General features: G+C 45.0%; 1 protein-coding gene across 1 annotated transcript in view; it reads right to left on the bottom strand.

Moving 5' to 3' along the window:
• The window catches only part of AGBL1 (AGBL carboxypeptidase 1), a 554,681-nt gene that overhangs the window by 421,624 nt on the left and 107,039 nt on the right, over positions 1-26,018 (bottom strand). Inside the window, exon 14 of the mRNA XM_048481859.1 lies at positions 17,893-17,980. Coding sequence (XP_048337816.1) covers positions 17,893-17,980 — 88 coding nt within the window. The remainder of the gene's footprint in view (positions 1-17,892; positions 17,981-26,018) is intronic.

Below are 26,018 nucleotides of genomic sequence, written 5' to 3'. Positions count from 1 at the left end.
CATCCTACATGTGAGCTCCCAAAGGCACCTGGTGGGCCACTGCGAGTAGCAGAGAGCTGGACTAGATGGACTTTGGTCTGATCCAGCTGGCTTGTTCTTATGTTCTTATGTTCTTATAGCCGAAACTGAAGTTTGGCTCTCTGACCTCTGGTATATACCTGAAAGTTACAGAAAGGTTCAACCCCAAATCCTCCCACCCTTGCATTCCCATAATATCAGCATGTGAAAGGATGGTGGGAAGAGAAGCATTGTTTAGGACAGACAGTTCACTGCTTCAGGAAGGCAGATAAGGGTGAACGGCCAAGCTCTATTGACAGAGGGGGAGACCTCTGTAGCCTTGCGCGATGATAATGGCTAGGACATCTGCAGTTGGGTGTGGACGTGCAAACTGCCAGGTCCATCATGGCGCAGGTGTCAGAATCCCAAAAACTGAAACAAACTCATGTAAAAGAACAGTAGTTTATTGAGTATTGAGGATCTTCTCTGGTCATGCCAGAACTGAGGTTTGCCCACGCAAAACCCAGTAGTTAAAACAGACTGCACCCCCCATCCTGGGAAAGAGCACCCAAAAGGAACTGTGAAAGAGATAACGGTATAGATAGCGAGGCACTGACCTTGAGCAGCACCTGGTACAGTATAACATCACACAGAAGACAGTTGAAAGTCAGTTAGAAATGCAATTAACCCTTTCCTCCACCCCTAGCATACAGAAAGCAGCAATAGCAAAGTCCCCATAATAACAGCCCTCCTGACATTGGGCCTGACAGGTTTGGGAAAGAGGCATTTCTTCAAAGAAATAATTCTTTGCCAGGAAAGACACTGTCATGCTGCACAGCGCTCAAACATACTTTGATGGGGGTCGCTGTCTTACATACAGAATTCAGCAGCTATTCCAAATTCTTTTTAAAAATATATATTTTTAAAAAATTATTTACATATAAAACAAGCAAAATATACAAACGTTAAATGCAGAACTCACTACACATCTTTCAGTTATCTCATCTTTAATTACAATATATTTCTAGATTCATGCATATATCATTAAGACATTTTATTTCTTAAGTATATTTTAGTGGTTACAGTCTGGTGTTTTCTTCAGATTTCAAACCCTGCCACTAATCTTCTATTTGAGTAGGTTTTCAAAAGATATTTCATAAAAGGTTTCCAGTTTTCTAAAAAATTGTCCCAACTATTGTCTCTTAATAGTGTCATCAACTTTGCCATTTCTGAATATTCCATAACGTTCACAATCCAGTCTGCTTTCATTGTCCAAATTCAAAACCATCATAGTAGATTCAAAATTGTAACATTGTCCATTCATTCAAGGACAAGCCCCCAACATTTCACAGCCATGCCAGCCACATTTCTATGGTCACAAGCTTCGGGAGGGCATAACTCTGGGTAGGACTACACCGCAATGGTGTCATCCTAAAACAGAAATGCCAAACTCCAGGCGGGGCCTGTGGGGGTCACCTGGAATTATAACAGATCTCCAAAGGACATGGATCAGTACCTCTGGAGGAAATGGACAATTTATTTATTTATCTATCTATCTATCTGATTCAACTTGTGCTGCGTCGCCCACCCCACAAGGGCTCAGAGCAGCTTACAGTAATAAACAACAAATAAATTTGATTAAAACATTTAAAACAACAAAACACTTAAAACAAAACAGTTTAAAACAATTATAGTAGTTAAAATCCAATTTAATCTAGTTAAAACAATTTAAAACAGTTAAAATAGCTAAAACTAATCTAATCTGGTTTTAAAACATTTGAATTAAAATCAACTAAAAGTTTAACTTAAAATCAAAGTAAAAATAAGTCCGGTGACAGATGACATTTGAAGCAATAGGGATTCGAGATTCAGGCCGGCAACAAGTGCAATGAAGTTTTCAGTTTTCAGGCCTCAACCCAAAGCCTGGCGGAACAACTCTGCCTTACAGCGTGGCTTAGTGGTTAAGAGCTGGTGGATTCTAATCTGGAGAGCTGTGTTCAATTCCCCATTCCTCGACCTGAGTGGCAGAGACTTATCTGGTGAACCAGATGTGTTTCCACACTCCTGCATTCCTGCTGGGTGACCTTGAGCTAGTCACAGTTCTTCTGAAATCTCTCAGCCCCACCTGCCTCACAAGGTGTCTGTTGTGGGGAGAGGAAGGGAAAGGAGCTTGAGTCTCCTTAGAGGAGAGAAAGGTGGATATAAATCCAAACTCTTCTCTTCTTTTTCTACACACACCCCGGCTCTGTCTCACTCTGCTTCTCAAGGTTGTGAAAATAAAGTAGAGGAGAGATGAACAATGGGCGTTTCCCCACTCACCCTGATCCCCCCTATGCCGCGCGCTGCTCTCAAAAGGGGTCATCAAAAGGCGCCGTTTACAAGAGCGCCAGGGATGCCGTGCACTGAGGGGACGCGACAGTGGCAGCGTCGGGGCGGCTGTGCTGTCGCCGCCCCTGTCATGGGGAGTGCCGGGGGACCCCGCGCTACTTGAGGAGAGTAGCGTGGGGCTTAAGGTAAGTGGGGAAAGGCCCAATGTTGTCAGCTGCCTTGGGACTCAACTGGGAAGAAAAGCTATGGATAAAATTGAAGCAAATAAATGATATTGGTATCTGCCCCTGCGGAATTGCATCAAACCCCAGAGGGCCCTGATGATAGGTGGTAGAGCGTTCCACCAGGTATGAGCCAGGGCGAAAAAGGCCCTGGCCCTGGTGGAGGCCAATTTGGCAATCGTAGGACCACCAGGAGGTTTGCAGTTGCTATGAAGGATGGACTCTATGTTATGCTGTGGTTTGGGTTGCCAGAAGGAGGCAGGTACAGGAGGTGGCAGTCAGAGTCCACACACAATGACATCACTTCCGACGTGTTGGAAAAGGGTCAACATCACATCAGGGGGGTGCTCTATCCTTTGCCCCCCAAACTCTATGTGACAGAGCATCTTCCCAGTGTAATGCCAGCTGTTTCTCATCACTCCGGAAGTCACGTCATTGAACGCAGATGCCGATCACTCTCCACCCTTTCAGCCGGCTTGCTTCTACCCACCAAACAGCTGAATGTGGTTGGGGAGAGGCAGGAATTGCTGGGAGATTGCCTGCCATTAGTGGGCACCTGGAAAGCCAGGGCACAGTTCTGCTTGGCCTGCAGAATGTCCCAAGTTCAGTTCCCAGCATGTCCTGCAAACTGCTCTCAAGTAACTTTGCCCTTTCCTTGTCAGAGGACTTTTGCCATTCCGGCTATTGGAGCTTGGTAGGCAGCATAAAAAAGCCTCAAGTTTGCTTTCCAGACCTTCATCTTCCAGTGACTTGACCCCATTTCAGTAAAGAAAAAAACTGATTTTCACCTGATTTTCCCTTTTCTGTCCCCATATGTTCTTTTAGCAATGATTTTTTTTTAGGCAGCTTCAAGACCGATATGGGAGAGAGATTTCCCCTTGGCTGAGCTGAAGAGCCGATTCCCTCATTTTCAGAGAGACCATCTCTTGGCAAATTGCACCCAGATGTACATTTCAGACAATCATTTTCTCCCCCACCTAGCAAAAATTATGCTATTACTTGTACCATCCTGTTCTGAAGGGCTGTGAGCCACATCTCCACCTCCCTTGACAAATGTCATCAGCATTATATTAAAATGCAAAATGCAGAAAGCGGCCAAAAGATGCCATTTCAGCTGTCAAAATTTTCACACACCCCTTATTTCCCTGGCAGGTTTATTTATTTATTTATTTATTTGGGAGGGTAAAGCTGGGGGATAATTATTCTCATCAAATCCCACCAAAATAATCATCTCTTTGTTTGCAAGTGATACGGAACAGTCATTTGTGTCTTCATTCTGTTGGTTGGAACGAAGTGGATGAAAATATGGGCAAAGCAAAAAAACAAAATCCCTGGAAGTCATGACCTCTAACCTGGAAGCTGTTTCCTATATCCTAGAAGAAGAAGAAGAAGAAGGAGGAGGAGGAGGAGGAGGAGGAGGAGGAGGAGGAGGAGGAGGAGGAGGACAACAGCAGCGGCAGCCCGGCTGTAGGCTGTGAACGAGGAAGAGACAAGGAAGGACAGGACCCGGAGGCAACGAGGAGGGACAGCGGCGGGAGACTTGAGAAGAGGGCGACAGCGGCGAGGAGGGCGAGTAACGAGGAGGGAGGGGCGAGGGAGGAGGGAGGGATGAAAGGAGGAGGAGGAGGAGGAGTTTGGATTTATATCCCCCCCTTTCTCTCCTGTAGGAGACTCAAAGGGGCTTACAATCTCCTTGCCCTTCCCCCCTCACAACAAACACCCTGTGAGGTGGGTGGGCCTGAGAGAGCTCCGAAAAGCTGTGACTAGCCCAAGGTCACCCAGCTGGCATGTGTGCGAGTGTACAGGCTAATCTGAATTCCGCAGATAAGCCTCCACAACTCAAGTTGCAGAGCTGGGAATCAAACCCGGTTCCTCCAGATCAGAGTGCATTTGCTCTTAGCCTCTGCTCTTAGCCACTACGCCACTGCTGCTCCCCTAGAAGACTAGTAGCTTGTCCTGTGTACACAGAGGCTACATGTTTTCACTCTGCACATGCCCAGATGCCTCCCTTGTTAATAAGCATCAAACAATACAACTAAAAATGCAGTCAAAAGAATGGATGAAACTTGCTGTAAACACTGAAAACTGAAACATATAAATATATTATATAAGGTAATATAATCACAAAAATGTAATATACTGAATAAAATTATGAGGGAAGCATTTGTGCATGCGCGAAATTGTGAGACCGCAGTCGCAAAATAAAGCGACCTGTAGTTTTTCTTTAAAAAATGTAAGACTTTATTGAGAATTGAAGCATGCGAGAGACAGACGAATTCTGAGGAATATAGGAAGAACAACACCTTAAATCCCAGCTGCCCTTGGCCCGCCCCTAGCCGGGCCCAAAAGCTGCAGTTACAGTAAAGTAACAAAGGAAAGAATACCAACATTCAGATACAAAGTTAACAGAACAAAAGACAGGGGCTTGGCCACACCTTGGAGACCTGTGGCTGCATTTTAGCTTTTGTTTCCTGGAAGGCTGGAAGGGGGAGGGGGGGATGAGCCAAGGGGCCCATCCTGACACGAAATAACGTATGACTACATGCTAAAGTGCTGCAAAGTCACAACCAACTTATAGTGACCCCTGCATGGGGCTTTCAAAGCAAGGGAGAAGCAGAGGTGGCTTGCCATTGCCTTTCTCTTCAGAGTCGTCCTTGGTGGTCATCCATCCAAATCCCCACCCTGTTCAGCTTCTAAGATCTCACCAGATTGGGCTATACCATGCTGTCTTATAAATTCTGTGGTCATTTTGAAACTGGCTTTAAAAACCTCAAATAAATGCAACAAATCCAAGTTAGACGGCCTCTGCAAGTCCTGCAGTACTAGGTGACTTTAAAAACCTCTACATAAATTCTGGTGAGCCACTGCCAGTCGGTGTAGGCGACACCATCCTCAATTAACCACTGGTCTGATTCAGTAAATAGAAGAGGAGTAGTAGTAGTAGTAGTAGTAGTAGTAGTAGTAGTAGTAGTAGTAGTAGTAGTAGTAGTAGTAGTAGTTTGGATTTATACCCCACCTTTCTCTCCTGTAAGGAGACTCAAGGTGGTTTACAAGCTCCTTTCCCTTCCTCTCCCCACAACAGACACCTTGTGAGGTAGTTCTGAGAGAACTGTGACTAGTCCAAGGTCACCCAGCCAGAATGTAGGAGTGCAGAAACACATCTGGTTCACCAGATAAGCCTCTGCCACTCAGGTGGAAGCGTGGGGAATCACTCAGTTCTCCAGATTAGAATCCACCTGCGCTTAACCACTACACCATGCTGGCTCATGTGTATGTGATGTAGGGGTAGCCATTGGTGGACCTCATATCTGTCTCGTTTCCTTTTAAAGCCTATGTTTATCATTTTTGTCTTTTGCAGGCAGTGATGAAAATCTATATAGCACCACATTCCTGCTTCCACAGTCTATCTAGAACGCACAGCTTCACATGCAGATCCCAGTCAATCTGGGACAGGATTGGTGCTCCTGGATGACTTGAGGACAGGCTTATTTACCCACTGTTTGGCCCCTTCTGCACATGCACAATAATGCACTTTCAATCAGCTTTCACAATTGCTTTCTATTTTGCACAGTAAAATCCAGCAGCAAAGTGGATTGAAAGTGGATTGAAAGTGCATTATTCTGCATTTGCATAAGGGGCCTTTGTTGTCAATGGCTGGCTTATGCTTTTCTGACAGCAATCCAATTAGTCTCAACTGAAGTACAGTCCCACAGAGATGCAGTTGATTTTAGTAAGCTTAGACAGGAGTAACTCGCATAGGGCTGTTCCCGCACGGCCAAAGGCAGCAGCTTCCCACCGGCTTTGATGAAGCCGGTGGAGCGTCGGGGCCATTTGCATGGTCCCATGTGGGCAATCCCAACGATGCTGCTGCCCACAGGGGTGGCTCCACACCTTGCGTTCCTCTGCAACCCTGGGCGGCTGGAAAGACACGCCCATGCTGCCCTCGACCCTCAGGGGTCACAGGGCAGTGTGGGCATGTCGTTCCATGCCTGGAGCTGCAGAGGAACACAAGGTAAGTCCCTTGCAGACACTGGAGGGGCCAAAAGTGGTGCCCTCATGCCAGTGCGGTTCACAGCGCGCCGGTGGGAAGACGCCACTTTTCAAAAACCTCGCTCAATGAGTGAGGTTTAAAAGTGGTGTCTTTGTGCTGCTTGGGGGGGTGGGTGAGGATGGTGCTTCTGTGATGCAGCAGCACCTCCTGTGCGAACAGAACCCTAGGGATGGCGTTTTTTCCATCCCTAGGGCGCTGTTATTTGGCCATGCGGAAACAGCATAACATTGCCCTTGGGTTTAGAAGGGTGTTACTCTGTTTAGATATGCACTGCTAGTTTTTTAAGCTACAGAAGTAATATAGGCCTCTGTGTACCCAATGAAGCGGGATCTCCTCCACAAATTAGAAAATCTCATCCCTGCTCTTTCAACATACAATCCCTTACGTCAGTTTTACGTCTCCCACATGCAAACTGATCTGATAAGCCTTATTCTTTTCTTGTGCTGAATATTCGGCAAAAGACAGTACACAACCTCCAACATTTTTTGCAAGCTAATCAGCATTATGCATGCCACATACATAGTACTCACAGATGTGCAATGGTTGGTGTGCTTACATCATCTTCGACAAATGCACACTTGCACATACAATATAGGCAAATGGACAAAATCAACCACAAGAAGAACGAGAACAAAAAAAAAATCTAAGCAAAACAGAGAATTTTTCGTTTTTCCTACCAAGGACATGGGAGAAAAATGGCACCTTATAGTCCAAAAACATGGCCAATGTTTGGACTAGCAACTACCAAAATACACTCTGCAGAGGAAGGAAATGGCAAGCCAACTTTACTTCTCATTTGCCTTGAAATCCATTTGCTGGAGTTGCCATCAATTGGATGTGACTTGACAGCCCCTTCCGCACATGCAGAATAATGCACTTTCAATCCACTCTCACAACTGTTTGCAAGTGGGTTTTGCTATTCCGCACAGCCGCAAAGTGTACTGAAAGGGGATTGACAGTGCATTATTCTGCATGTGCGGAAGGAGCCTTACATATGTATCAATGATTCATGCTGTAATCAACCAATCATCTAGATAACATCAGGTCCTTTCTTCTTGTAACTGTAAACATGCTACCAATTTAAATATGTGTGACTTTTTCCCCTAATAAACTGAGACCCCTTCGGGACTTGCAGAATAATGTACTTCCACAATTGTTTGCAAGTGGATTTTGCTATTCTGCACTGTAAAATCTAGCTTCGAAGTGGATTGAAAGTGGATTGAAAGTGCGTTATTCTGCATGTGCGGAAAGGGCCCTAGTTAGGATCCTGATGCTTTCCCACTATACCAGCACAGCCTGAGCCAGATTTCCTCCAATGTCCATTCTATGACACAGCTTGATTCAAGCTCATTAACCCACTATTAGGTTTAATTTCACATGCATCTGCATCTGTATGGGTCAAAATGTTCTTGTCCAATAACAAAACCCAGGGTTCTGTGCAAGTTGCGAAATTTTGTGGGTATGTGTACAAAGTGCGTTATCAGGTAGCCAAACAAAAATGCCAGAGTACTTTTTTTTTAGAAATTTACTTTCCCCTTAGACTTTTTTCTTCTGTCAAATTTTGTAGCATAGATTGTTGTTATGCAGAATAGAATTTTTTATTTAGAGTTTTATTTAGAGCTTTATTCAGAGCTTAATGCTAGCATTTCATTTGTACACCTGATCAATGCCTGCATATAATAAACAAACAATAAACTGTCGCCTATCCCTGATTTCCCTAGGATTTATCTTGAGGTTTGTTTTATTAGAATTGCAATTGTAATAAATGGTGTGGACTCCCCACCCAGTGTTTTTTGTAACAGTTATGTGAGATCTTCAGGTTCTCTTCGATTCCAATACATAGGACATGGCCAGATCTAGGGGGGAGCAAGGGGGCACCTGCCCTGGGAAGCACACATGTAGGGCCCCAGCATATAAAGAAAAAACTATGTAAATAATATGCAACTTTTGCCCCCTTCATAAAAATTTAGATCCTGTCCTGACACATGACCCCTTCCACACCTGCAGAATAATGCACTTTCAATCCACTTTCACAGTTGTTTGCAAGTGGATTTTGCTGTTCCGCACTGCAAAGTGCATTGAAAATGGACTGAAAGTGGATTATTCTGCAGGTGTGGAAGGGGCCATGGTTTCCGATTTGGGTTGTGACCACAACTCAAATGGAGATGCAAATTAAGTCTCCTCCCAGCATTTTCCTGACTTGAAATTATTCTGTGGGTGGAGGAGTCCTCTGTTTAGTCTGCAAGGGAAACCCATGAGCATACATGAGTCTCCAGCATCACTGCATACTGGGGAAACCATGGTGGGAGATCGAAACCCCTTCTCCCCTCCTACCATAGCTGCAACCTGAAGTGGGCACTGCACAAACGGAAACTGAGGAAAACCAACAAGTCACATTTGTGACTGTGACACAGAGTGGGGATGCCACGCTTCAGAGGTAAATTCCCCTGGAGAAGAAGAAAAGGAGAAAGAGAAGAAGGAGGAGGAGAAGGAGGAGGAGTAGTACTTTGGATTTATATCCCTCATTTCTCTCCTGTAAGGAGACTCAAGGGGGCTTACACTCTCCTTTCCCTTCCCCCCTCACAACAAACACCTGGTGAGGTAGGTGGGGCTGAGAGAGCTCTGAAGGACTGTGACTCGCCCAAGGACTGTGACTGTGACTCGCTTCAGCTGTGATGGAGTGCACAAGCTAATCTAGTTCACCAGTTAAGCCTGCACAGTTCGTGGCAGAGCAGGGAATCAAACCCGGTTTCCCAGCTTTGAGTGCACAAGCACTCTAGTGAACTCAATGGCATTGAACCCCCCTGAGGGCTCTGTTCTCCCCAGACTCCATCTCCAAATCTCCAGGAGTCCCAACCCTACACTTGTCTGTCTCCTGCCAGGGATCAGAAGGGACCCGGCAACCCTCTTCCTTGTACCAGTTTTGCATCAGCTGGTCCAACAGTGCAACCTTAAACAGAATTACACCCTTCTAAGCCCATAGATTTCAGTGGACACACAACTCTGCTTAGCAGAGTGGTTAGACGGTCTCTGAATTCAACAGAGCTCGATTCCAAGGAGGCTTCCTTTCTCCTTCTTAGAACTGCTCCGTTCTTTGCAAAGGCCGCAACTGGAAAACAATAAATTAATTGGGACGTCGAAGCTATTAGGATGCAGACTTCATTCGCTGTGCTTCTGAGTCACTTTATAACCATCAAACCCTAAAGCGAGAGATTTCTCCTTCAAAAGTTCTGTATTGCCTTGAGCACAGCTGGTAAAGCCAGTTAATTAATAACCTTCATAATTATTATTGCTGCAATCATCATCGCTTACCAGACACCGTGGGTTCCCCCCCCGCTCGTGTTCAAAGGGCTTTACAAATGTTATCAAATGGTGCCCTCAAATCATTTTTTCAAATTGTATTTATTTGTGTTGTTAGCCACCCTGAGCTGGGACTAAGGTCAATCAAGGCCCAGTATTCCCCAAAATCCTGAAGCCGATTATCAAATGTGCAGTCCGCGCCATCCTTGGCATGCTTTTTCTTCTCCTTACTGGAACCTGCCACCCCGGGTTGCCTTCGGCCTTTACACACTGAAAAACATCCGTGAAATAACCACCCAGGGCCCTCTCTCTGATCTTCTTAGGGAGGTGTGAACCAGGAGGGTTACCTGGATCCCAAGACCTGCCCAACTTCAGCCTGAGAGGTGGCGCACCATCCCCAACCGGGACTTGCCTCCACACAAGCCATTCCAGGAGGACAGGGATGCCTTCCCCACCCCTCAAAAAATTCCCATTTGCTTGCACAGAGCCCTCATCAGAACACTCACTTGAAGAGGATGAGCTGGGCAACCTACGGCCCGAACCGGTGCACCAGAATAAACAGCACCTGCCACAGCCCTGCCCTGTGGAACTGCTGGGGGTAGTCAACCGCCACCGCCACCTTGGGGTCCCAGCCAGGAGCTGGCGTCCTACCAGAGGGCGCTGCAACAGCAAGGCCAGTGACAAGACCCCCATCCCCTGGCTGGGTCATGGTGTTACTGCCAGGAAAATAGCCAAAATATTTTCCTGAGTTGAGTTACCTGACTACACTGGCACCAGGTCAGGACACAGAGACCTGTGTGGTTCAGAAGCCTCCATAGGGTTTGCAAATGACATATATATGTGATTATGCCAATGTTTTACATGGTTTCCCTCTTGCCTTTGCCCCTTTTGGGATATAATGAAAGCCCTTTAATGTTGAATTTACTATTTGCCCATTGTCTAGGATTATATTTTAGCTAGGTTTTCCAGTTGATTTAAGGTTTTGTTATTGATAATTTAGGATATTCTTGCCTATAAGTGTATGTGCTTGAACTCTTTAAGGTTTTCTCTAATGTTTAAGTTTAGAAATGTTATTTTTCATATTTGTGTTTGTTAGTAAAAGCAATAGCGTGTAGAAGCTGATATTAAGGGACAAGGAAGTTAGCCTTGGAATTCAGCTTAGACCAACACCCAGCCGACTCCTCAGCAAAGACAAAGACCCCTTTGGTTTTGCAAATCAAATCTGATGACAGCACCCAGATGTCCCAGCCGTTGGAAAATGTGTTGGGACCACCATTGGACAGTTTGAACTTTCTTTTGTTGCGGAACTGAGGTGCCGGAGCCTCAGGTCATAACTCAAGGAAATAGCCTGTCTGATAACAGAGATAACTGGGTGTGGTAGCAGGCCCACCCAGTTCTATGAATGGACCTTCTCCATTCTCCTTTCAGCACCATTGTAAAGTCTCGCGGGAAGATGCTTGACAGCGGGATTTCGTGGTCCCATTCACAAAAGTTGTAACTGTATCTTTCTTTTGTATTGATGTTTCTTTATTGGTGTTCGGTAAGGGACCTGCCCTCTTACCTGCCCCTTTGCCCCTTTTGATGTGTGTGTATAAAAGTTCTTGTGCTTGATTACGAGAGCGCGATTCTCCTGCCCAAGCTGTCACCACCACTTTCGAATAAAATACTTTGCTTTGAAGAAACACCGGCTTCCTGCGCCTCACCACGTTGTTTGAGCTGAAATCACTTATTGTTACCCGAGCAGCAGCGGTAACAATGGTCGACAAAGTAGACGCCAGGCCTTGGTGGATAGGCATGGCCGACTGAACACCAGATGACCCTGGAGATGCCGAGCTACCACTATAGGCCCCCAACCAGGGGATAGCTTATGAAAAGGCCCCCCCAGGCATAGGTTGACCTGTAAAAATCGCACCCGAATGCCCTCCACCTTGCTAAGACTGCACTGGTGTGCTACAACCCGGCCACATAACTGCAAATGGCAAGGCCGCGAAGCCTGTTGGTAATGGAGTAGCTGGTGGAGGGGCACCTGTAACCGCAGCCGCATTCCCGCCATCCTGTTGCTGAACCCCTGAATCCTGAGGCCCCGCCCTACAGGTGAGGGGGAAGGGGCTACCATGGGTCTAATGCCCAAACCAGCCATATATGGCCTGGTGTGGGGCCTCAAAACCCTGCCAGACTGAATGCCCGTGGTACTCACTGCTGCAGCTGACACCTGCACTGTACAAGTGGTTTTTTCGGCGCCATATCCTGACCTAACCACCGCCCACTAGGGAGGTTAGAGGGTAAGGGAAAAGAAGCACCCTATGATACAAAAGAACTACACCCTAGGATCCCAAAACAGCAAGCACTGGTTCAGTTTGCTCTGGGCCTTGAAAGAGGCCGGAGCAACCGCGTGCTGCCTAATAAATAGGGGGCGTGCTCCACCCCTTCCCCTCGTGCATCACGCGTGATCAGGCCGGGTGAGGCGCAGCCGCCCAGCCAGCCCAGGGCATCTAAGCTCACTTCTCCTGAGCCCACCATGTGCCCTGCCTCCTGTTGCAATTACGGCTTTGTTGATTCTAGTGCCATTATTTATCACCCTCACTTGTCCTCAGTGGGGCAACACATGTAATTAATTGTTTCTTCTAATTGCCCTCACTTGCCCTTTGGTGCCCTACACTTATGACTACTTTTAAAAATCACCCTCACTTGTCATCAGTGGTGCTACACATGTAATCACTTGTTTCTTCAAATTGCCCTCACTTGGCCTCAGCTGCACTACACAGGTGATTAAGAAATGGATGCAACAATCATCAGGGAGGAGAGATGCAGCAAAAGGGTCAAAAAGCATTAATGGTGCAGAATTGGATAAAGCAAAAAGGTAACTATTCACATTTGGGTACTTGGAACTGGGCAAGGAACCTTTGAGGGATAACAATAATAAGCAGAGAGAATCTGGGGCTGAGTGACAGAGCATCTGCTTCGCATGTACAAGGTCCCAGGTTCAATTCCTGCCATCCCCAGTTAAAAGGCTCCTGGAGAATCATTGCCAGTTTGAATAGACTGCATTGGCCTTGACAGATTGATAAATAAATAGTCTGATTCAGTATTCAGTACACCATAGGTACCTGCAGGGGTGTACTGCTCAGGGGGACATAGGGGGTCAAATGTCCCTAAGCTGCGGCCATTTAGTCTCATCGGGGGTTGAAAATCGCCCCCACTCACCCTCCTTCCCTGATGACCTGGTGCAAAAAAAAGTTTGTTCATGGATGGGGGAGGGCGGCCACCCATATGGGGGGAGGGGGCTACATTTTCCCTAGATACGCCTCTGGGTACCTATTCCAAAATAAAATCTTGTTTGTATTGGGGAGGGGAGGAGTGAATCTTTTATGGCCTTGTCCTAGTATTTAAATTTCCAGGCAAACAGAAAGTTAGAGCAAAAAATTAAAGGTTGAGCTGTACCCTTTTTTCCCTGGTGGACTAGCTTTCTGCTTGCAAGTTTTTTTAAAAAAAACTGGTACCCATCCTTCCTATACAGACAGGATCAGCCTACTTTCTTATTTCAGCAACTTGCTGCTTTATTCATTTGCATTTGAAAACCCACCTGATAGTTTGGAAGGGGGGATTTTTCTCTCAAAGCAAACAAAGGAAGCAAGAGGAGGTGTGGGCTGTATCTGACCTTCCTTAACGTCAGTGCAAGACATCTTAGCAACTGGGGTTCCCTCCTTCTCTTTCTTGTCCTCCCATGTCACAAAGGACATCAAGCAGCCAGTTGGTGGAGGAAAGGGAACAAAGGCAAGAACTACATTTGTAGTGATCTAGGCAGAATTTCAACTACTGACCTAGAAACAGAAAGTTCAGTGCCCAATTGCCAGCCCCATGAGCCAGTTGTATTAGGCTATTCGACAGCTCAGGTGGGAGTGAGACATTGAACTGGAAGTGAACTGTGGAACACAACGCATGTATGTGTCATTGGGGGCCTCATGTGTCACCGCAGTTTCTTAAATAATCAGCTGGAAAAGAACATCATCGCCTTGCGCGTAATAAATGTAAACAGTTGCCAAGACAGCGAGCGATGAATTAGATTGCTGTATCGAGGGCAGTGGCATTTTTTTTCCACACAAGCATCTAACCATTGCTTTGCAGGGAGGCAATAAAATAGAGCTCAGGAATCCATGAGGCCCCTTTTGACAGAAGCCTTTCTAATCATCTCCATAACATAAAAATCTCTCTTGTGAGAGGGGTGGGAAGGAAGACACAGCGGCAGAGCAGTGGGGTGTCACATTTATCTTCCTGAGTGAGACATCCTTTCCTCCCTCCCCAGTAAGGTGGATGTGAGCAGAGATCAGAAGCACGTATTACAAAATTCGCCTATATTTCTCCTCCCACTGTCCTTCAGCTCTCAGCAACAACTCCCAAATGGCATTCTGGGAAACACAAGGGAAAGTCTAGTGTGCCATGGAAACTGTGAACTGTTGTGTCTGTGCATGAGTCACTGAGCCATCCTTCCAATGATTGTCTGAAGGTGGCGGGGCACTCCCGCTGACTCTCTGGATGTGACAAGATCGAAGAGGGAAAAAGTGACACCTCTTCATAAATCACTGCTTGCCTCCTCCTACAGAACAATGACTCACACAGGAACACAAAGACTGGGCAGGTATTTTTCACATTTATCTAATTAATTAGTTAGCTTCCCTGGAATCTGTTTCTAGCACAGGGTTGTCATCTCCCTTCTCTTTCCATGACCACACAAAGGCATGGTGAATCAGAAAACTATGAACAGGGAGACCTATTCCACAACAGAGAAGCTACAATTAGTGAGACCCGAGTTTTACTATGCAATCCGTGGCAGAGTTAACTCAAGTCTGGGCTGGTAAAGATAATAAATGGAAATTGAACTATTTGCTGTTGGGAAAGGACCAAAGAATTTCGAGTAATGTAGCTCAGTTTTGTGTCGTGGTAAATAAATACAGGAAGGCAGAAGGATAGGAGACCATCAGTTCTTTTAGAGGAATGTTAAAATAAGTTCTATTTTTTATTTTAACTTTTCACCTCTTTGTAACAATTTGGAATTTGGCCTTCTTTGAATTATTGTATTACTGGTTGTAAACCATAAATAAATAAATAAATAAATATTCATTCATTCATTCATTCATTCATTCATTCATTCATTCATTCATTCATTCATTCAGTCAGTCAGTCAGTCAGTCAGTCAGTCAGTCAGTCAGTCAGTCAGTCAGTCAGTCAGTCAGTCCATGCAAATCAATGGACGGACACTGGCGTAAACATGCATAAAATCACACAGATTACCAAGATCAAGACTAGTGATGTACCAGTCCTTGCAAACAACGTGCTGGCAAAGCAAACTCCACTTGCTTACAGTACATGTTCTCCCTAGATCACCACACTTTCAAATTGCTGATTTTTTTCCAAAGGTCGATTCCCCACTTCAAAAAATAACGAGATATGCACCGGTTTGGTTTGCTGCAAGACCTTTTGAGCGCGGTTTCATGGTCCGCCCCACAGCTTCTGCCCCAGCCATGCAGCAGCCATGTAGGACTCCCCACAAACGCGTGATCCGCTCAGGGTCTGTCCTGATTGGCTGCTGCGTTGTGCTGGGGCGGGATTTTTTTTACTTTCAAAAGAACGAATCGACGTCTCCATGTCTATTTTTGTCCTAGGAACAGAGACGCCAGCTTCCCGCCTGTTGGCTTCACCTACTCAGGTTCAAGCTGGCGGGCCAGTAAACTCTGATGAAAGCGAGACCCTGCTCCTTTCCCCCGGCACTCTTCGGCTTGCTGACCATCAAGCGGCTCCCTTCTCCTGCGTTTTTCCTTATGGTGGCCAATGGGGAATCCACGGATTCCCTCATTCTTGCTCCGTTCCTCCAACCCCACCCCCCTGCCCACCCCAATCAACACTTTCTGTCTGAGAGTGGCAGTGTGTTGCAAGGCAGTCGGATCCAGCAGATGCACCCCGCAACCCCCGGGGGTCCTCTGCAGCCCTGGCCGGGACTCCCTCCGTCAGCCTCCCATGTCCTGGACAACGGGGATGACAGCGGAGCGGGGCTATATTCTAACCCCCCTTTCTCTCCCCCCCTTCACTCCCCGCATCATCAAAAAGAGCCCAGACTTCCCCACTGCTCCACGCTCGGTGCGGGGTTTCCCAAAAGAAGCTCTTCCGACCAGGATCCTAAGGGGGGTGGGAGAGCAGCAGAATCGGAGTGGCTGCGTTGTTGCCGCTGGGGTAATGGGGAGTGCTGGAGGACCCCGGGTTATTTCCTGTGAATAGCCCTCATCAAATGGTGAGTGGGGAATCGACCAAAGTTTACAATCACTATTTGGGGGGGGGGGGGGTTCTGCCACCACATGGTTTGCAGTGTTCCTTTTCACCAAGGCAACCAACTGGTCATAGCTGTTAATAGATGCTCAAACTAACTGGATGGCTGGGAATTGAAATATCCTTGACCTTCCAAATCAATTCAGAGGCTTCAAAAACTACAGTTTTTGTTAGTCCGGCTAAGAAGCTGTCATTGAGAAGAGTAATTGACAGAGAAGGTAAGTCTGACCCTGTCATGGTGTCCCACTCTGAGCCAGAGTGGTGCAGTGGTTAAGATCAGTTGATTCCCCGCTCTGCCACTTGAGCTGTGGAGGATTATCTGGTGAACTAGATTAGCTTGTGCACTCCAACACATGACCTTGGGCTGGTCACAGTTCTTTGGAGCTAGCTCAGCCCCACCCACCTCACAAGGTGTCTGTTGTGGGGGAGGGAAACGAGATTGTAATCCCCTTTGAATCTTCTTACAGGAGAGAAAGAGGGGGTATAAATACAAACTCTTCTTCTTCTTCTTAAGGAGGGGGGCTGCAGCTGAGCATTAGAGCATATGCTTCCTGAAGCATGGCACATTGATTATCCAAAGGAAGCTATCAACCGGGATGGGGAGAAGCCAGCAGACCAATCCGGTAGATGTTAGAGCAACTAATTCTATGTAGATTTATGGGCAGATCAGAAGCAGAGGATGGAGATGAGAAAGATATTTTGCCCAAAGCATATCAACATAAAACCCAGCACATTATATATCGGGGGGGGGGGAGGGGGGGTAAGCAAACCATCTCCTGTCATCTGCAACCTATCCCTCTCCAGATTATGATGAACTTAACTGCGCTTCCACAGTTTATTCGCACTTGTCAGCTGCTATTTAATCACCGCACAATAATGGCCTTGTTAATGACAATAGGGGCCATTATGACTGTCGCTGGCCCATAAGACTCGCCTCTCTCACATCTGCTTGCCCCCAAGTCTGCCAACGAGAAAGGGGAAGAATTATGCAGCGAAAAAAAGAGGCAGCTCTGTTGCTGAAGGGAGGAAATTGGATAGGAAAAGGGATGGGGTGATGTGATTTCCCTGGGAAAACACTCCCGGGGAAAAGCGTTCTTGGGATTGCTCTGTGAAGCCAGTGTGGTGTGGTGGTGAAGAAGAAGACGAAGACGAAGATGAAGACGAAGAAGACGAAGACGATGAGGAAGAGGAGGCATTGCATTTATATCCCCCCTTTTTCCCCTGTAAGGAGACTCAAAGGGGCTTACAATCTCCTTCCCACCCCCCAACAATTACCCTGTGAGGTGGGTGGGGCTGAGAGATCACCAAAGAGCTGTGACTAGCCCAAGGTCCCCCAGCTGGCATATGTTGGAGTGCACAAGCTAATCTGGTTCTAGTGGCCATTTGGCTGTGGGCGGAGGGGGATATAGATGATGAATCAGAGCTGGGAGCTCAGATTCCTCTTTACACTGTTACCTTTCACATAGTTTGGAATAAAGGCTTAGAACAATTCTACAGTGTCTGTTATTTCCAGACTCGAGGGTTCCCAAGATGTACAATTCAGGGTTCTTGTCCATGCGTGGTACTGGTGGTGCTAGCAGATGAAAGTTAATAGTATAAGTATGATGGAAGGGGGATGCGGGGGACAGAAAGCTCAAACACACTCTGGGAAATGGGGTGGGGGTGGGGTACACTTACTTGTAATAACAGAGATCATAGCCCACCCGAATCCAGTGAGGCCTGCCCAGGAGCGCTTCCTTCACTGAATACATGACCGGCTGCATGCCTACACAAAACAACACAACAGCTGGGTTACCTAAAAAATCAAACACTTTGTAAAGGCAAAGGCAGACGTAACGTGCACAGAGCAGTGGTCATCCTTTGGAGCTGTATTCATTCCAAACGCCTCGATTGGGTGGAGTGCTGAGAATGCTGGGGGTTTGCAGCAGAAAGCTGGCTGTGTGCTGCTCTGATTGGCTGGCCTTCGTTGTGTCACCTGGACGCCTGGCTTTCCTTTTCCTTTTCCTTTAATCAGAGATCAAATGAAAGGACAGTGCATGATCTTTTTTCCCTAGTGGACTGCCTACTTGAAGCATGAGAGAGGTCCAAGATGGGGGGTGGAAGCTGAGGAAGTAGGGTCGATAGGCCCCGGGCAGGATAGGGAGGTCCCTCCCCTGTGCCATTTAGGTGGCTAGTGTTACTTTTTAAAAGTTTATTAGGATATATTTGTTAATACAGAGGTAAGTATGGTTTGTACAAAAGTAAGTGTATAAATTTCTTTTGGGTCAACCCCAATTTTATCATCTTTTTTAATTGCAGAAATAATTTTACTTTCCCTCTTCTTTTTAATTTTGGCTGAAAGCCATTTTCTTGGTTTATTTGTGTAGTTGAAATTTCTTTGTTTGGATTGTTTAATATTTTGCATTAATGTTCTTCTATTTTTTCCTCTAATAGTTCTCTAATAATTTTAAGTTTCTTTGTGACTTTCTTCCTCAATGGGTTTTTTTTGGAATTTTAATTCTAAACATTTAAGTTTTTTCAATAAATTGTTTTTGTTATTTTTCCAAATTCTCTGTTGCTTAATCTCTTGACTTACACATTGGCCTCGCATTGTGGCCTTGTACGCATCCCAATTTACATTCCAATTATCTATGGAGTTTGTATTTATATCCCAGTATTCTTTAATGGCTGTTTTCATTGTATTATAATGCCTCTCATTTTTTTATGAGCCAGCTTTTTAGTCTCTAAATTTTTGGTTTCTTCCTCATTGTAATATTTAGCTCTATGGCATTGTGATCAGACAAAAATCACGGTAGTATCCTTAAATCTTTGATATGTTGAATTATTCTGCCTGTTGCCCAAGCCATATCTAATCTTGTATGGACTTTATGTCTATAAGAGTAGAATGTATATTCTCTCATGTTACCATTTGTTAATCTCCATACATCTTTTAATTTAGTTTTTCTACAAGATGGAAGAATGCTTGAGGAAGTACATTGTATTTTTTCTTTAATCTATTTTTCCTTTGTTTAGTTTTTTTCTGTCTAATATTGGGTCTACCAACCCGTTAAAATCTCCAATCAGAATCAGATTTTCAACTGTAAATTCCAATAATTTATTCAACAAATTGTTATAGTAATTTACTTTTTTATTCCCTTCAGTTGGGGCATATATACCTGCTATTATGGTACTTTCTCCATCTATTGTTACTTCAACTATCAATGTTCTTCCATCTTGGTCTTTAAATAATACGTTGGGACTCTTCTAGGGTTGGAGATTCGGACAGTCCGAATCTGGATTTTTACCGAATTCGGACTGATTCGGACGGATTCAGATGAGCAGGGGCCGAATCTGAGCTGTCCGAATCCTGAATTGCGTTTTTATTTTTTGGTGTTGAGCTGTCCGAATCCTAACAGCCGAATTGCGTTTTTATTTTTTGGTGTTTTTTCACGTTTTGGCATGCAGGGGGCGCATTTTTAAACATATCAGCACCAAAATATCAGGGTATCATCAGGAGACTGTCCTGATGATACCCTCCAAGTTTGGTGCAGTTTGGTCAAGGGGGGGCCAAAGTTATGGACCCACAAAAGGGGTGCCCCTATCCCCCATTCTTTCCAATGGGAACTAAGGAGATGAGGCTACCCTTTTGAGGGTCCATAACTTTGGCCCCCCTGAACCAAACTGCACCAAACTTGGAAGGCATCATCAGGACAGTCTCCTGATGATACACTGAAATATTGGTACCGATACATCTACAAATGCACCCCCTGCAGGCACCCCCAGAAATTTGCACAAGATTCTTTGTTCTGCAGTGACTTAGCTGCATTGCTGTCAATAGGGAATTTCTGATAGAGGGGCGCTGTGGAGTGCACATTTTTTCATGGTAAACCCACAAAACTTTCAGGGGTATCTTCAGGAGAGTCTCTGGACACTGACACCATCTAGGTTTGGGGAGACTTTACTTCAGGGGGGGCAGTCGGAGATGCAGGCCCTACTCCTTTGGGGTCCCATAGAATTAAACCCTGAAGCAAAATTCCCTACAAACCTGGATGGTGTCATCCTAGAGACTCTCCCTGAAGACACCCTGGAAAGTTATTGGCGACCATGCCTTCAGGAAAATGTGTGTGCACCCTCACAGGTGGCCCTCTCACCAGAAATTCCTCATTGACAACAATATTACAGCCTAAGTCACTACAAGGCCCTGCAATCTTGGGCAGAATTTCTGAGGGTGCCTGCAGGGGACGCTTATTTTGAGATGTATCGGCAATCCAAATTATCAGAGGTATCATCAGGGTGACTGTCTACTTGATGTTTGCCCACCAAGTTTAGTGCAGTTTGGTTCAGGTATGGACCACCTCAAAGGGGGTGCAACTATCCCCCATTGTTTTCCAGCCCATGGGAGCCCTGATGGGGATGGGGCTTAACACGCTTTGAGGAGTCCCATAACTTTGGCTCCCCTGAACCAAACTGCACCAGAGCTACTGTGGGGTATCATCAGGACAGTCTCCTGATGAGACCCTGAAAGTTTGGTGTCACTTCAGCTTTAAAAAAAATGCTGGTTTGCAGTGTTTTGCACCTCGCTCACTCACTCCAGCAGGGCTTCATTGTGCAGGAGGCGGTGAAACATGAAAACTCAGTAACTTTTAAAGCTAGTGGCACCAATTTCAGGGTGTCATCAGGAGATCTGTCCTAATGACACCCCCCCCAAGTTTGGTGTCAGACGATTTGGTTCAGGGGCCAAAAGTTATGGACCCACAAAAGGGGGGGAATGTCCCCTATCCCCCATTGTTTCCAATGAGAGCTAAGGGAGATGGTGGCTACTTCATTTTTGAGGGTCCATAACTTTGGCCCCCCTATACCAAACTACTGCATCTAAGCTTGGGGGGGGTGTCATCAGGACAGTCTCCTGATGATACCCCTGATATTTTGAGTGCTGGATATGTCTAAAATGCGCTCCTCAGCAGAATGCACCCCAAGAAAATTCTGCCCAATATTGCTTTTTTCTGCAGTGACTTCTGCATTTGCTGTCAATGGGGAATTTCTGGTGGAGGGCTGTGGGGTGCACATTTATCAAGGTACCAGTCACAAAACGTTCATGGGCCCATCTTTCAGGAGAGTCTCTGAAATTGACACCCATCCAGGTTTGGAGGAACTTTTGCCTAATAGGGGACAGTGGGAGATGGACCATACTCCACTTAACATTGAACCCCTTGAAGCAGCGGTCGTACCAAACCTGGATGGTGTCATGAAGAGACTCTCCTGAAGACACCCTGAAAGTTTTGTGGGTTTACCATGAGAAATGTGCACTCCACAGCCCTCCCACAGAAATTTCCCATTGGCTGCAATGGAGCCAGCCAGCCACTACAGAGAACAGAATCTGGGGAAATTTCTTTGGGTGACTGTGAGGGGTGCACTTTTAGAGCTACTGTCACCAAAATTACAGGGTATCATACAAGTACTGTCCCTATGATACTCCCCAAGTTTGGTGAAGTTTGGTTCAGGGGGTCCAAAGTTATGGACCTTCAAATGTGTAGCCCCCAACTCCTGTTAGCTTCCATTAGAAACAATGGGGGATGGGGCACCCCTTTTGAGGATCAATAACTTTGCCCCCCCTGAACTAAACCGCACCAAACTTGGGGAGAATCATCAGGACAGCCTCTGGATGACATCCTGAAAGTTTAGTGCCGCTAGCTTTAAAATTGCATCCCCTGCAGGCCAAAATGTGTAAAAACACCAAAAATTCAAAAAAATAATAAAACGGACCCAAATTTTTCGGATCTACCCGAATTTTCGGGCATATCCGAATCGGCTATGATTCGGATTCGGCTATACAAATAATTTTATGCCCCAAAATACCCAAATCCGAATTTTAACGAATTTTTTTAGTATTGACCAACCCTAGACTCTTCTTAACACCCCCCCCCCTTTTTTGGCTGGAAGAGCAAAAAAACATTCCCAACTTATCGTATTATACTAAGTCAACATATTTTTCTTTTATGTGCGATTCCTGCAAACAGATAATGTCGTACTTCTGTTTTTTTTTTAGATGGTGGAAAACCTCCTTTCTCTTTCTAGGATTGTTCAGCTCATTGATGTTGTTGGAATATATCTTACACATCACTATCTCTCCAATTCTACTCTAAAACAGACACTTAAACAATTTTACCAACCACAACTTTACACAGATCCAGATATTGTTGTTCAACATGTAAATAGAATCTTATACCTATACCTTAAATACTAAATCAGATATATAAACAGATCTTACCCAGACCTGTGAAAACTTATTTCTATAGTCCTTTAAGATCTCGGTTGTTGCTTTTCAAAAATTCTTGGGCTTGTTCCACGGTATTAATTGTAACTTTGGGCTCCTGAAAATCAAAAGACAAGCCCTCCAACATCTCCCACCTAAATATTATTTCATTCTTTCTCAGTATATCTACTAGGAATTGGAAGACTTTTCTTTTCCTCAATATGTATGCTGAAACCTCTTTTAACACTGACATATTTTTACCATTGTATCTCAGTCGGTTTTTCGAGTGAAAACAGTATCTTGTCCCGCATGTTTTTTTCTTACACAATTTATTATGACATCTCTTGGGAGTTTTTTAATCTTTTGCATATCTGGAGTTGACCCTATAGAGACGATCGTATTCATTAAATGTATTCTTTTCCTCCATTTTCCATATTTTTGCCAATACAGGTGCTAGTTTAAGCTGTAAATTCTCTCCCCTTTCTTCTTGCAGTCCCCTTATGCACAGCATTGTCTCTTTTTGCCTGAGTTCCATGATTGCAATAGTATTTTGGTATCCCTCCACTTGTTTTTGCAGGATTTTGTATTTATTGGTCATCACTTCTAATTGGTCCTGGTTTGTTTTTAATTTCTCTTAAATCTGTCCAATTGATTCTTCCATATTTTTTATTTGGTTGATTTCTGTTTTCATATCTTGAAGTTCCATATCAAGCTCATTAAATCTGTCTTTCGAATCCTTGTCTAATTTGTTGAATCTTTTTTGGGTGTCCACATCAATTTTTTTTAATTTTTCCTTTGTGTCTTATGTCTATAAGCTGTTCCATTTTGGGATCTGTTGTTGACTTCTCTGGGGTTCTTGTATCTAGTCCCATATTGCCATTTGTTTTCATTTTCCTTGTGGCCATATGTTAAGTATGGTTGTATTTTATTTTATAAATGTCTAAACAGAGGGTCACCGTGCAGTAACTGAGTATTAGGTATTATAGGCTTTTCAACAGTATATTTCAGTCGTATCCCAAGAGAAGCGTCTCGATTGTGTTGAACAGAAGGTGTAATAAGTTTACAGTCAGTTAGTCTCCCAATCAATTTTATGCATGTTAAGAGGTTTACAAAGCAGTGTTTCCAAGGATTTTTTTTAAAAAAATAGCAAATTCTTTCAATATAGCTGGTTGTTTTGTTAACACCTCCTAGTAAAAAAAATCTGACACAAACCATGTATTTTGTCTTTCCACAGGTCTATTTGGTATTGTAGTTACATCCTTGTCACACTTCCTGACTGTCTAGGAAGCCTCCTGCAAGTACTCCATGGTTGCATCAATCCGGAAGTATTGAATGGTCCCTTTTCGGTAAGTATTTACCGAAGTTCAAGTTCTAATTAGGTTTCTTTGGGGACCAATGATGTCTTAATTATAATGCTCCCACTGGAGTATAGCTTAAATCTCAAGGTGCATATGACGGAGTTAAAATCTGGACCCTGCCTCTGGGCGGTCTCTTTTGCTGATGTCTATACGTCTCAGCTCTGTCAATTTGGCAAAATGAAGTGTCTCTACTTTCGGTTTAGTTTTCTTTCCCCGGTAATGGAAGCCACCGCTTAGGCTAAACTCCTTTTGATTAAATTTGTTAAGAGTTTCCCGGCAACAGTATTGTTCAAACTCAAAGCGATGCGGCTTCCCTCTTATCTATGCTATTTTGATGGCGACTACGTCGGAACCCAGCGCCATCTCACCTCTCACAGTTCATTTGGGTGATTTGTTGCTGGTCCGTCTTTGGTCAGTATCCTCTACTAAAGCCCCCCTTTTGAGGGTATATTCCTCGGGCTAATGTAGGGAAAGAAAAAAATAGCAAAAACTCTCACCACGAATGGAGGGTGCTTGCAGCCCGTTCACCTCTCACCGGAAGTCCCAGCGGTAACTTGAGACCTTGGCCTGGTCACCATCGATGTATCACTTCTGGAAGTGACCTCATCACGTCGGTGACATTGTGGGAGTTGCTCTGATATTCTGCCAAACTCTAAAATTGCTTCTACCATAGAGTTTTTGCCCAAATACCAGAGTGTCTCCCACCACATCAGTGATGTGATGATGTCGCTTCTGTAAGTGGCATCTGCAGCTGGTAAATCCACCACCACCACCCACCATCACCAGCTGCCTGTGGGGATCTGGAAACTCTACGAGCCAGCATGAGTCATACGTGGAGATTTTGGGGGTGGAGCCTGAGGAGGGTATGGTTTGGGGAGAGGAGTGACTTCAATGGGATATAATGACAGAAAGTGCATTTTCCAAAGCAGCCATTTTCTCCTTGTGAACATATCTCTCTCACTTGAAGATTAGTTGTAATAGTGGAAGATCTCCAGTTACCATCTGGAGCCTGGCAGCCCTATTTGTGGCTCTGATCTCAATCTCTGATTGAGAGCCAGCATGGTGTAGTGGTTAAGAGCAGGTGCGCTCTAAGCTGGAGAACCAAGTTTGATTCCCTGTTGTGCCACTTTGGCTGTGGAGCCTTATCTGGTGAACCAGATTAGCTTGTGCACTCCAACACATGCCCGCTGGGTGACCTTGGGCTAGTTACAGTTCTTCGGAGCTCTCTCAGCCCCACCCACCTCAAAGGGTGTTTGTTGTTGGGGAGGAGGAAAAGGAGATTGTAAGCCCCTTTGAGTCTCCTTACAGGAGAGAGGGGGGATATAGATCCAAACTCTTCTTCTGATCTGAATCAGGGGATTGGAAGGTGCAGTTTATTCTGTACAAAAAGTGGGAAATTTGTTCACTGGTTTCCAAACATCACATATCACACGTTGGCCCAAAGAAGAAGTTCAGTGGGAAACTAAGCTGATCTTGCTACGCTGGGAGATTATAAAGGAGAATGCTAAAGGAACAGAGAGAGAAGGAGCAGCCAGGCATACAAATCAGAAAGATGAAGTCATGACATTTTTTCCAGAACTAATCTCCCATACCCTCCAGGAGGATAGACTGGGAGAGCATGCTTAACCTTTCCAATATTATAAGTCTGCATTTTTTTCTTTGCATTCCTCCACTCTTTTGATTTAGAATTTAGAGTGTGGCTTCCGTGTGGCAGGGACCTCTTGTTGAGCATCAAGTACTGTTCACATTGATCATGCTACAGAAAACCTTTCTCCTTTTTTTCTACCCATATCAAAGTAGCAGATGCAACAGAAGATTGGTGTGGAAATGCAGAGTTTCTGCCAGCAATCATTAACAGTATGCCAATAAAGTTGATTGATTAAGATTCAATCTGGGGTCCGGAAAGAAATCAAGAGGAGACAATCTGGAAATCCCAGCCCCCCCAAACTTCCTTTCCTGGATTCTGTATACCCTTTGTGATTTCAGAGGTACTATTTTCTCTCACACACTTCTTTTCCCTTTTACCTGACTCATCCATTCTCAACATTAAGCTTAAGTAATACCAAAAGAATTTGAGAAAATTCGCATTCAGCTTGATTCAGCTGAAAAATTATCAGCATAGCAAAATCAGCCAAATTCCTTATTCAGTATATCCAAATTTATTCAACATTTATTCAGCATTCCACCCCTCCTGGAGTATGCTCAGTGTTCAC

The sequence above is a fragment of the Sphaerodactylus townsendi genome, linkage group LG17, assembly GCF_021028975.2.
Source record: "Sphaerodactylus townsendi isolate TG3544 linkage group LG17, MPM_Stown_v2.3, whole genome shotgun sequence".
Lineage (NCBI taxonomy): Eukaryota > Metazoa > Chordata > Lepidosauria > Squamata > Sphaerodactylidae > Sphaerodactylus > Sphaerodactylus townsendi.
This window is presented reverse-complemented; position numbering and strand designations above follow the sequence as displayed.